General features: G+C 41.3%; 1 protein-coding gene across 2 annotated transcripts in view; it reads right to left on the bottom strand.

Moving 5' to 3' along the window:
- Window positions 1-12,326, bottom strand: part of IARS1 (isoleucyl-tRNA synthetase 1) — a 49,048-nt gene that overhangs the window by 5,021 nt on the left and 31,701 nt on the right. For both annotated transcript variants that reach the window (XM_084796668.1, XM_084796669.1), the window contains 9 exons: window positions 11,258-11,335; window positions 10,488-10,609; window positions 10,011-10,113; window positions 9,704-9,787; window positions 6,915-7,089; window positions 6,371-6,483; window positions 5,608-5,703; window positions 4,546-4,722; window positions 3,136-3,241 (listed from right to left, as the gene is read on the bottom strand). In XM_084796668.1, coding sequence (XP_084652794.1) covers window positions 3,136-3,241; window positions 4,546-4,722; window positions 5,608-5,703; window positions 6,371-6,483; window positions 6,915-7,089; window positions 9,704-9,787; window positions 10,011-10,113; window positions 10,488-10,609; window positions 11,258-11,335 — 1,054 coding nt within the window. The remainder of the gene's footprint in view (window positions 1-3,135; window positions 3,242-4,545; window positions 4,723-5,607; window positions 5,704-6,370; window positions 6,484-6,914; window positions 7,090-9,703; window positions 9,788-10,010; window positions 10,114-10,487; window positions 10,610-11,257; window positions 11,336-12,326) is intronic.

Genomic DNA, 12,326 nt, shown 5'->3' on the forward strand with positions numbered 1-12,326 from the left:
AGATATTTAAATATTTCCTGGTATATTTCTATAAATTGCATAGCCTCCTGGATAAATTACCCTATTTTCTAATTGGATTGTACATTTACAATTGAGTTTACTGCCTGTGAGTTCCTATCAGACTGCATTTGTTCCATCTATACTGTTTAAATATCACGTCTTTTTCTGGTTCAGGGTTAAAAGATTTCCCAGTCTATATCTTGTTTTCATCCTTTTCAGAGTAAATTTCTTAGAAGCAATGCAAAGTCTTTCATTTCTAGCAAAGTTCAATGGGTCAATTTCCTCTTTTATAAACAGTGATTTTAGTGTCCAGATGTAAAATGTTTTGCCCAAATAAAGTCTTAAGACTCTGTTTAAAAACCCTAATATAGTAAAACAAACAAACAAACAAAAATAAAACAAAACAACAACAAAAAACAAAAACCTATACTACATCTGTCTAGCTATAGTGTCATGTATACATTTTTGTGTCTCAATTAATTTGTATAGAGTTTATTTATTTTACTGGCTCAACAAAAAACTTAGCACTGAAGTTTATGTCATCCTCCTAGGTCACAAAAGGCCTTAGGTTCAACCTAAGAACAAATGTTTTAAGTGGAAGGGCATTGCCCACCAATCACTTTATGTATGCCCAAAGATTGACCTTCACTGGAGTCATAGAGACATGAAAGACAGAATCAAGGGCTGGAGAGATGGCTCAGAGGTTAAGAGCACTGACTGCTCCTCCAGAAGTCCTGAGTTCAACTCTCAGCAACCACATGGTGGCTCACAACCACCTCTAATGTGATATGATGCCGTCTTCTGGCCTGCAGGTGTACATGCAGGCACAGCACTATATACATAATAATAAATAAATCTTAAAAAAAAAAAAAAGAAAAGATAGGATTGAAAAAATGCAAAGATAAAGACTGAAAATCTCCTAACACATAGGATTACTTTTGCATAGCAGTTGCTACCATAATGAAAATTTCATCCTGGAGAGAGGTTCTTTATTAAGACTCAAGGTGTAAACAAAGTTTCTAAGTCTCAGGAAGAAAACAATTCAAAAGTCTAGCTAGTCCCTGAAATTTACAGTATTCACAAGGCACCTTCCTTAAAGTTAGATAGACAGTAATAACTACTGGGGGAAAGACTCTCCCACTAGGCAAGCTGCTTAGGGAGAGGCTTCTGGGATATAGCTGTTCTCCCCTATGCTGAGATTGACTTTCTGGTGACAGAAGCGGCCTTTAGGTCATCCCTGATCTTGTAAATTGAGTAACTCCTTCTGTAAGTAACTGCACTAAAGTCACTAGTCACTAAGCTAGATGTGGATGAAACTATTTCTCTGGCCTATCATTGGTTTGCTCTCTGGGTTAACAGATGCTTCTTCTCTTCCTAAGAAGAAACACACAATTGTCAAAACACACAAATTTGCAGACTTGAGAGATAAGTGCTATAATCTGAACATCACCATATCATTTCTACTCCTCCCTAATTCCTATGTAGAAACTCTAACCTGAAAAACAATCTTAAGAATAGGGGATTCTGAGATATCATTAAGGCAGGATGTTGGAGCCTTTATGAATGGACTAATGCTGTTATAAAAGACTATAAAAACTGGTCAGCCTTTACACATGTGAAGACATAGCAAGGTGCCATCTATGTAATAGAAAATGGGCCATACCGGACACCATATCTGTTGGATCTTTTATCTCACATTTTTGCTTCTCTGGTACCTTGAGAATTATGTTATTTTTATTGTTTTGTTTTCAAGACACTCCAGTATTTATAGCTATTAATTATCTATTTCCTTAGCTTTAGATGATCTTGGTTCTTGGTATGTTTAATAATTTAAATCAAACAAATATGTATGTGGTCTGTCTATATCTTGTGTGTACATGGGAGAGTATGCATGCAGGAGCTAAAAAGGACGTGGGGTATCATCTCTACTTTCTGCTTTATTTCCCTGGGTAGCTTCTCTGGCTGAACTGGAGACTCGACACTTGGGCTTGGCTCCTGAGGTTCACCTGCCTCTGCAGTCCCAAGGCTGGGGGATAAGCATGCAGTTATGCCTCTCATGTGTGCTGAGGGTTACAACTCAGGCCCTCAGGCTTACAGAACAAATATTCTTTCCAACTGAAGCGCCTTCGCAGCCCGGCACAGACATTTTGGGTTTCACCATTGTCTACTTTAGCTGACTTCACTATCACCCTGACAGGGAAAGGGTGGCACTGCCTAGTTACCCCCAGATGGCAATGGCTAAGGCAGAGTTCTCCATCAGCCTATATGACATCAAATCAGGACTTCTGGCCAGACGTACTAAGGGAAAGAAGTTCTTACTCTCTGCTAGGCTTCCAAGACCTCCCTGATCAGAAACACACAACACCGTTCTATTGCTTAAAACAGGTTAAGATGCTTCTATGGTATCTGATCTCATTAATGCCATGTAGTCATGAGTGGGTCGCCTGCTGTCATACATGGTTCTTAACGTTACTGGGCAGAGGGGCTTGCTACCATGCAGTTATGATGAAAACTGGTCTGTTCCACTCTGTAACAACTGTGGGGATTGAGTACCCTGAGCCCAGCTTTGCTGTTTGGCCTTTGGCATGGGTACTGGTGGGCTCATAGCTGCTGGGTTTTCTTTGTTTCCATCTCTGCTGTAATTACTGTCTAATAACACTATCTTGCTAAGTTTCTCCTGTCCTGATGTGTTCTGCAGATAAAGCAGAGCTTTGCTGAGGCACTTCTCAACAGATTTGGGCTACATGAGACAAACCAAAGATCAGAGGAACAGTTCACTACTGCCACTTAGCTTCAAGGTTCCTCGAGGACTACTCTTACCTCTGTGGATAAGAAGCTCTTGTTTGCTTTTGCACAGAATACTCAGAGTGTTAGGATGACTGAGCAAAATAAACATGGAAAAGTAATGCTGACTCCAACTCGCAAATGTCCATTATCTATAGAAATCTTTAAGGCAGTCATAAGAGCACTGGTAAAGTTAAGTAACTTTTTAACTCACCCAAATGAGTTCTTTAGATAATGGATTCCTATAATTCCAACTCTCAGGAGGTCTGAGTCATATAGTAAGAGCACATCTCAAGAGTACATAAGAAAATAAAATAAGCCATACATAGCACAGGGCTCATTTGCACTTACCTTGCTCAGTGCCATCTGTGCAAATGTTAAGGTTTACATAAGCACAAGCAGGACCAGGCACACAGGATCCTCTGGTGAGTGTGATTTCCAGTTCGGACCCCTTTAACTGAGCAGAGAGCATGTGATTAGCAACAGTGTGGCTGTGCGTAGGTCCCACAGCAAGTCACATACAGATACAACTTAGTAAGAAAAAGGCTCCTCCAAGGCAAGTGCTGTAATTATAAACTCATTCAGTTCTCTCACCTGGTCTCTTAAAGAGATCATAGTATATGGTCCTTTTTAAAAAGGCTAGTAAGTAAGCAATATGTAAAACAGAGAATGAAACAATAACCTGTCTTTATCACTGTCTCCTAAAATGACAACTGAAGCCAGGCATGGTGGTGCATGCCTTTAATCCTAGCACTCAGGGAGGCAGAGGCAGGTGGACTGCTATGAGTTCAAGGCCAGCCAGGGCCGTTATACAGAGAAACCCTGTCTTGAAAAGCCTAAAAGAAAATGAATGAATGAAAGGAAGGAAGAAAATTTTAGTCCCTCCTTATCTATCCTATTATTAGGAATAAGGAAAATGATAGAATAAATGACATATATATGTATATATATGTCCTCGTTTCCTCCCCCCCCCCCCCATTTTCCGGTGTATAAGACGACCCCTAACTTTAACTCTTCCCAGTTAAAATATAGAGTTTGGAATATACTCACCATATAAGACTACCTCTCTTCCAATGCACACCCTGTGCAGCAGACTGTAAACTATATTTTAACTGGAAAAATTAAAGTTAAAGTTGGGAGTCTTCTCATACGCTAGAAAACACAGTAGTTCTAAATTATGGGCCAATATTTTTTCATCTTGGTGCCAAATTTTGATACTAACATCTAAAAGTATTACATGTAAAGAGGCCATGAGTTTGAAAGAGAGAAGGGATGGATACATGTAATTAAATAAATCCCAAAAACCAAAATGTTTTTTAAGGTACTACGTGTAACAAAAGTCTATTAAGTATACAATCCACTATCAACAAGTTAAATAATCTTTAAGTCAACTGTCACTTATGCTGAGGGACTGTCTAACTGGGTTCACTGCAGGAGGACTCATCCTGGGAGTGGGCGGCACCACCCCAGGGTATGGTTTCTGTACTACACAGAAGCAGAAAGCCACCTGAGCCCAAGCACCCACCGCTCCTGCTTCTTGACCATGGATATAATGCAACCAGCTGCCTCATGCTTCTGTCACCAGCCCCTCCCCACCACAATGGACTTTTATTTGAACTGGAAGTTGTTTTAGTCAGAATACTTTATCACAGCAACAGAAAAAATAAGATAGTGTGCTGAAATTTATCAAGATTTAAATATATAAATATAAAGCAAAACCCAATATGAAACATCAGTATTTCTGCACAACTCAGAGCTCACCTGTGTTTGTTCTTGAATAAGAATATTATCTGATGTAGGAACTGGATATGGCTTCAAGGGAGCTTTGATAGTAGCAAATATGAAGTCGGTGTGGCTTTCAATGACATTATTCAAGTATCTTCCTTCAGATTTTGCATTATAATAAACTGTTATTTCATCAGTCGGAACCAGATTGCACTAAAATAGCATATAAAAAGAACTTAAAAGAGAAGTACATTTTGTTCACGAAAACTAAAGGTTCTGTCAAATGAGAACAAGAGTGTGCTGAACTGTCATGGAAGGCCATGCCTGCCCATTCTCCTCAGGTCATGTGTAAGACTGGCACCTGCTGTTATGTTCTTTTACCTGCTCTTTTGTTTGAGGCAGAAGGCAGAGAGTGCCTTTTCCTAGTGAAACCAGCCCCTCATGAGTGTGAAAAAAGACTGACTGCAAATCTAGTCGCAAAGCTCTGAACCAGGACAAAAATGCCTGCTACCTGCTGAAATGCCCTCAGACTCTGAACCGCAGGTCCATGAGGCTTGGTTTAGGGAGGAGCACCCATGGGAGCCCTCCCAGTCAGCACTGTCTCCTGGAGAAAGAGCTTTCTGACTCTTAGCCCTAATAGGCTCAGTGATGCCTTGTCCTGCAGGTGGAGGCAGTGTGCACCCTCCTCGCCTCTCTTAACAAGGAAAACCACCTCAGACTGTGCAGACCCAGCAATCTCTCTCCACACTGACTTCTGCCTTCTTTGGACACCCTCTGTCATCAGCCAGAGAGTGATCTTTCTAGAAGATAATTTTGTGGAAGCCCAAGGGAAGTGAAGGATGGATAGACTAAAAGCTCTTGGTCAGAGAAAGTGAGTGGTACCCAGCCAGGGAGCAGGTAGGGAAGTGGGGAGGACCTGACTTCCCTGCAGAATACAGTCAGGGACTACAGATTAATGAATCATTACCCGTCAATTGATAACTATGATTTCTACTGCCTGCCTCATCTGTCTTCCTCAACATCAAAAACAACAAACAAACAAACAAACAAATAGCACAAAACCAAAACTACAGTTTATTCCTAAAGAGACAAACTGACCTTCTTACGAAGTTTCTGGATGCGATTGATGACTTCCCGAGCCATACCTTCATCCACCATCGACTGGTCCGGGGTGACATCTAAGAGAACTAAAGCCTATGGAAGGAACAGTGTGCACAATGATGAAATAAGATCATTTTCTTCCAACTCGGTGAAATAGAGCGAGGCCTGGCAAGTGGGACAGTGTCCTATAGATTGATCCCTGGAGCCAACATGTGGAAGGAGAAAACTGATTTCCTGTGAGGTGTCCTCTGACCTCATACGCTGTGGCATCTATATCCACATACTCACGCATGCAAGACTAAGAAATACATGTTGAAAAAAGACAAAGTCTTTTTAAAAGCTCAGTGAAACTAAATTCTAGGACTAGGGAGAAGGCTCAGCACTTGATCTTGAGAAGACTCATGGTCAGTATCCAGTGCCCACAACCCTCATGGAAGCTCACAACCTTCCATGGTGTGTTTTGATGGTTTATTTTGTGCATCCCAATAATTAGGATAATTATTCACAAGCATAAATCACAAAATGTTTACTTAAGCATCTGATAAACAAATAAAAAGGATAAGGACCCATGAAGAAGTTCAAGAGAGCAGCTCTATCTAACAGGAACTAACTGATGCGTCAGTGAGGCATGCGTGAAATATGTTTTTATGCTAACACCAGAGGTGGAGGTATAAGTTCCAGGATATTCTCAGCTACACAACCTTGTCTCAAAGACCCAATAAATAAATACAGCACAATCTTTGAGGGAACAGAAAAATACCTGAGCATCAGAGTGCGCTTCAAACTGTGCAGTCCCCCCTGTGGCCTGGTCAAAGGTGTACATGAGGCGAATATCCTCTTCATGCAACTCATGGCCTTCCACAACAATACTCCCTATGGGAAAAGCAGACTCCATCAACCCTCCTCTTCTACTGCCTGCTATTAGCATACTGTGCCCTCCGCTGATGACCCTACTGTTCTGCCGGCTAGCAAGGGTTGGCCAAGTGAGATGAGTGTAAAGTAATGGGTGCTGTGTCTGATCAGTGCAAGCAGAAGGAAGTGTGGATAGCTGCTGCTGTGTGACGTGTCACCTTTAGGAAAGCCCACTGTAGCCACTCTGTTAAGGCTGACACTAGAAATATATATGACTAACCAGAGGGAAAGAAGACAGACTTAACAGGGTACCAGCACCCAGAGGCTACAATAGGAAGCCGGGATACCAGTCACCTGCCTAGCAAAGTTTTTTAGGAAAGAGATGAAAGCAGCCAACAGGAGGAGCCCAGGTGTGACGGTCACTGGGCTGAGGACACGAGGCAGACACCCACCGTTCTTCTGGAACTGCTCCAACTCCTCATTGCTCAGCTGCTTTATGGCCATCATCACTGATTTAAATGCTCCCTTCAGGCGCTTCCCAAGGACCATGTGATCTGGTTCAGCCCTTAGTCGAATACCATACTTGTTTTTATCAGTAGACAGTGTAACTTTTCGAACATTTAATTCCTATAGTGAATGCCAAATGAAAAGCAGAAGTGTGAGACACAAAAATCTGTTTCCCATAAAACATGTAGACAAATGTCCACACCAAAACTATTCATAAGAGACAAAAAGCAGATATAATCCAAATGTCAGCCAACTGTCGAGTGGGTGGGTCTGGGATGTGGCTCAGTGTACAATGCTAGCCTGGCACGCCTAGGGCCCGGGTTGGATCCCCAGCACCAGACAGTGAACGAAGCAGGTGTGACTAGGTAAATGAAGTATGGTTTATACACACAGTGGAGTATAAAGCAACACGACGGGCTTAATCCTTTGCTACAGTGTGAATGAACTATAAAAAACACTACACAAGCAATACAAACCAGACATGGCAGATTATGAAGTGTACATTTCTCTAAAAGAAATGTCTAAAGAAGGCAAATCCACAGGCAGAAAATATATTCATGATTGCCAATAAACAATCAGACTGTAATGGAAACATGATGAGAAAAAGAGGCCTTCTTTTTAGGAAGATGGAAATGTTCTGTAATTCTGACATTAGGTGCAACTCTACAAACACATTTAGAATACTATGTGGAATGGCATAGAAATACGATGTCAAGACCAATCAAGTGAGTTGAGCATCTAAACAAAGATGCCCAGGCTGGTGTTGGTGGCTTTAACTTCAACACTCATAGCACAGAGGCAGCTGGATCTCTGTGAGTTCAAAGACTTACTGGTCTACACTGAGACCCTGTCTCAAAACAAAAACCAAAAATACAGCAGGGATGAAAGAAAGGCAGGGGTGGGGGTGGGGGCTGAAAATAAAAACTGCATGTCTCAGGGGTAAACTTACACAACTCCAGGCACACCACTAACTGTCATTTAACCAGGTCACAGGTACCTCTCTGTTAGTGACATGCTCCCATGAAATAGGGAACAATGACGATACAGTAGGAGACATGGAAACAACAGGCAACAGTGAGTTTTTCTATTACGTCTACATGGATTAAAGAGAGGTGAAGGCCAGGTGTGATAACGTATGTAGTATTAGCACATGAGAGTCTGAGGAAGAAAGGCCACTCTTGCCTGGACTACAAAGCAAGCCTATGCTATACAGTAAGACAATGTCTCAAAAATCATGCCCATATACAAAAGTGATCAGACTAGAGATAAGTACAGATAATAATGCATGTGTATTTGTCTGTGTGTCTCTATAAGGCATTAAATTAGGAGATATAACCTCACTTTTTGGCTTCCAATGTTTGTCTAAAATTCTCAAAGCAATTAAAAATCAAACACAGGCCTGGCGGTGGTAGTGCACACCCTTAATCTCAGCACTCAGGAGGCAGAGGCAGGTGAATCTCCCTTAGTTCAAGGCCAGCCTGGTCTATAAAGCAAGTTCTAGGACAGCCAGGGCTACACAGAGAAGCCTTGTCTCAAAATAAATAAATAATATTTTCTATAATGAACTACTTAAAATATTACCTGTGAAAAACTAAACATTTCTTTTGAAACAGTAATGAATTTTAAAATTTGAAACACGTTTGTTTTAAAAACATCATAGAATGCAGATTTGAGAGGATCAGTGATATTGTAAGGGCTTCTAAAGAGACATTTTACCACTCCTGGTCCTCATCAGATTACAGTGGAGTGAAAAGACTGCTTCCTCTTGCAATCCCATACCGCGCAAAGGGACAACCTACCCGGAACTTGACAGACAGGAGACAATCATAGAGTTCTGATAGTTTGAGTGGATAATGTGTCTTGACGGCTCTGGGTTATTCCTATTATAAAACTGTAGCTTGGCTACGGAAAAGGCAGGAAGAAACTAGTAGTCTTTGTCTTCCTGGTTTGCCATTATCAGTTTCAGGCTGCCAATTTTTTTAAATACAGGAAAATAAGCATCCTGTAAATTTAATGCATTACCCTGTTACCATCACTGTGTTCTATCTTTCTTAAACCAAATTCTACTCCTGAAGTCCATTCAACATACACACACTGAAATGTACATAGACACTTTGTTTGTAATGAGAATCCACAATTTCTCAAATAGAATATTTAAATAATTATGAAGTAGCCAGAAAATAAATACTATGAAGTCACGATAAAGATATATTATAAAACTGGGGGTAGTGATATATGCCTGTAATCCCAGAACATAGGAGGCCAAGACAGAAGAACTGAGTCTAAGACCAAACTACAGTACAAAGTAAGACCCTGCCCTTGCCCCACCTCCAAAGGTTACAACAACTACATATATATAATGAGCCAAAAACAAAAACCAAAAAACTTACATATGTAATGTGTATGTGTGCATCAATGTGTAAAATCCTAGGAACCTTCCTCTGAGGGCAAATGAAACTCTGGAGACAGGGAAGGTGCAAACTGGCCCACCTTTTATCAGAACATACTATGCCTTATGCATTCACAAATAGTTAACGGCTACTATTTCATCATTTGAAGAAGCAAAGCTTTTCTGTTCGTTACAAAAATTTACTCCAAGGAAGAGGAATAGATGAGAGTAAAGAAGTCCACTTATCACATAAAATTTCATGGATGGTTATGCATGTAGCAATTCATAAAGGAATAATTATCCTGGAAAAAAAAATCTGTCGAGGCCATCACTGACCTACCTTACCTCAATGATATACTTCTCCAAGGACTTGATATCCTCTAGAGCTTCTGGGTCTTGGTGGATAACCACAATTTCCTTCAGAGGATACTAGAAGAGGGAGGAGGGGAAATGAACTCGGGGTCAATTCTTCCAAATGGCAAAATGTGGAATGCTCACTTAAAGTTTACCTAAATGTTTAGCTAAACCAGTGACAAGCTATTCATACCTTATTGCAGAAAAGGACAGAATTATGTCACTGCTAGAAGGTCTACATTAAAATTTCCTAAGATATAGGTCTGTGTCAAATCCATATCTAAATACAATTTCAAACCTTTATTGGAATAGTTTTCCGATCTCTTATCACTCTTCCAAGTTCAATCACAGACTGCATTCTAGACACTGCATTCTCAGTTTTCTTGTCAATCAGCTCCTCTCTGATTGATAAACACAGGAATAAGAAAGATTGTTACTGTTAAAAGGTGAAAACCTGAAATAACTGTGCTAAGTGAGAAAGAGATCAGGCTAGGCCTCCTGTGATACATGAGAACGGACATCACTCACACCCACCCTGAGGGGCGCACAATGAGCTCCCAAGCTTACACAAGGGTTGTGTTTACACCTCACTGCTAAGGAGGATGCCATAGCCCTGCTACCATTATCAAGGTGAGCCTCTGTAGCCTGAGGGGTAGCGGCATCAGCCTAAGTGGAATGAGGGGTCCAGGAGGGAGAGCAGGGAAATGCTTGGGACCCTACTACTTCCCTTCCCCATGACCTAGGCCTAGGTGAGGCCACTGTATTTGATTCCTACCGAACACGTGGCAGCATGAGGTAGTGGATGCTGAGTGTATCCTTGTCCCGGACAGAAACAGGATCAATCAGCATCTTTAGATTCTGGTACATCAACTCAGTAAGAAATGGTGTGTAAGGGGCCTGTATGAGGATGGAGGAGAGGATATCATTCAGATACACCATCACCAGTTGATCTCACTTAAACTGAGAAATGAAAACTAGTCACTTTAAGAGTGATACAGCAGTAAACAGACATAGGCTACATATTAGATATCCCATTTCAAAGCAATATGACTTCATATGTATGAAGCACAGCAGTAGGGCTACACCAAAAGACTCAAAATTTCTCTGGTATATCAAAGGCAAACCAAACCAGGAGCCCTTGAACAAGTACAAGTTAAATCATTTAATTAATAGTTTGTCTAATAGGAATCCATGTCATGCAATCACACATTTTTCTACTTGTGCTAAGTTTTGATATGTTTGATAGCTTATGTATGAGTTTATTTTGGAAATCTCTTCACTACTCACAAATACAGAATTTACATTAATACGATTTATGCCTTACCTGCCTAAGTGTGAATCCTTGTCTACATGCTGAACTGTCAATGACTGACTAAACACTCAGTATTTCTCAGTTTAGAATAGGGTTTAGATACATGAGCTATTAAGATTTCTGAAATGGGGCTACAGATAGGAGTTGCTCTTATCTTCTATAGAGGACAGACAGGAGGGGAGGGTGTCGCAGCAGAGGGTCACTGTACACTGGAAAGGTGCTGAGCATCTCACCATCAGTCTGCACAGAGAAAGAAGCACGCTGAACAACGTCTCCAGGGCCATAACACAGTCTTCCATCCCATTCTCACCCTAAAGAATAAAAGCGAGATAAATATTAAATTGCTAGTAGTAAGTGTGTCATCAAAACTGAGGTTTATTAAAAGAGGCAGCCTACAGGCACCATGTAGTGCACAGATAGGAAGGTGACGGAGTTAGGAAAATGGCCACAACCATTGGCCCTGGAGCCATGCAGGGCAGTGAGAGACCATGGACTTGAAGGGGGTGGGGGAGAGGAAGGCAGAAATTAGGTAAAAGGTTTTGCTTCAAACACACACACACACACAAACACACACACACACACACACACACACACACACACACACACACGCTTTCAAAATAACTGCTGATTCATGGTAGGAAAAATCTGTCTGTGATGAGGAACTTGTCATTGCCTCGCCTCACTATAATTTCTGCACAAGCCAGTATGTCTGCAGACCAGTGTCCCTCCAAAACCCTAACAGCTAAGAAGAATTCTGTCCACTGCTAACACTTGATCACTGTCTCTTTGGGTGGAGACAGAAACAAAGAGGTGCCCTTGTGTGGTTCTTTCATCCCAATTCAAACGCTCCCTCCAGGAACAAGGCTGAAAAGCATGGAAGTAAAGCAAACCCCCAACTCTCAGAAAGCCCCTTCCCAAGGTTCTCTAAGCAGAAACAGTTGCTGCAGGACCATCCGGCCCAGCTAGGCTGCCTCCAAGTTGTACAGCAGCTATAGGATGATGCTTCTGTGAGTTGGGCTTCTTGTTGATGTAGCTGCTGTCGAGTCATCGTTCTCCTATAACTCCTTAGCCATTCTCCTATAAGGAACCCCAATAAACTCACAGGTTCACACAACTAGACCTGGATGGAGGCTATTTCTTTGGCTGTCATTGGTACACTATCTAGGATGAAGAGACATTTGTTCACATCTTCCCAGAAAAGTCATACAATAGTTCCTTTTAAGGATTATAGACATACTTGATGGACAGTATTTGCAGAATTCTACGAGGTCTACTCAGTTTAGTCCTGCACCAGCTTAGATA

This window comes from Acomys minous, assembly GCF_964271855.1.
Source record: "Acomys minous genome assembly, chromosome: 9".
NCBI classification, from domain to species: Eukaryota; Metazoa; Chordata; class Mammalia; order Rodentia; family Muridae; genus Acomys; species Acomys minous.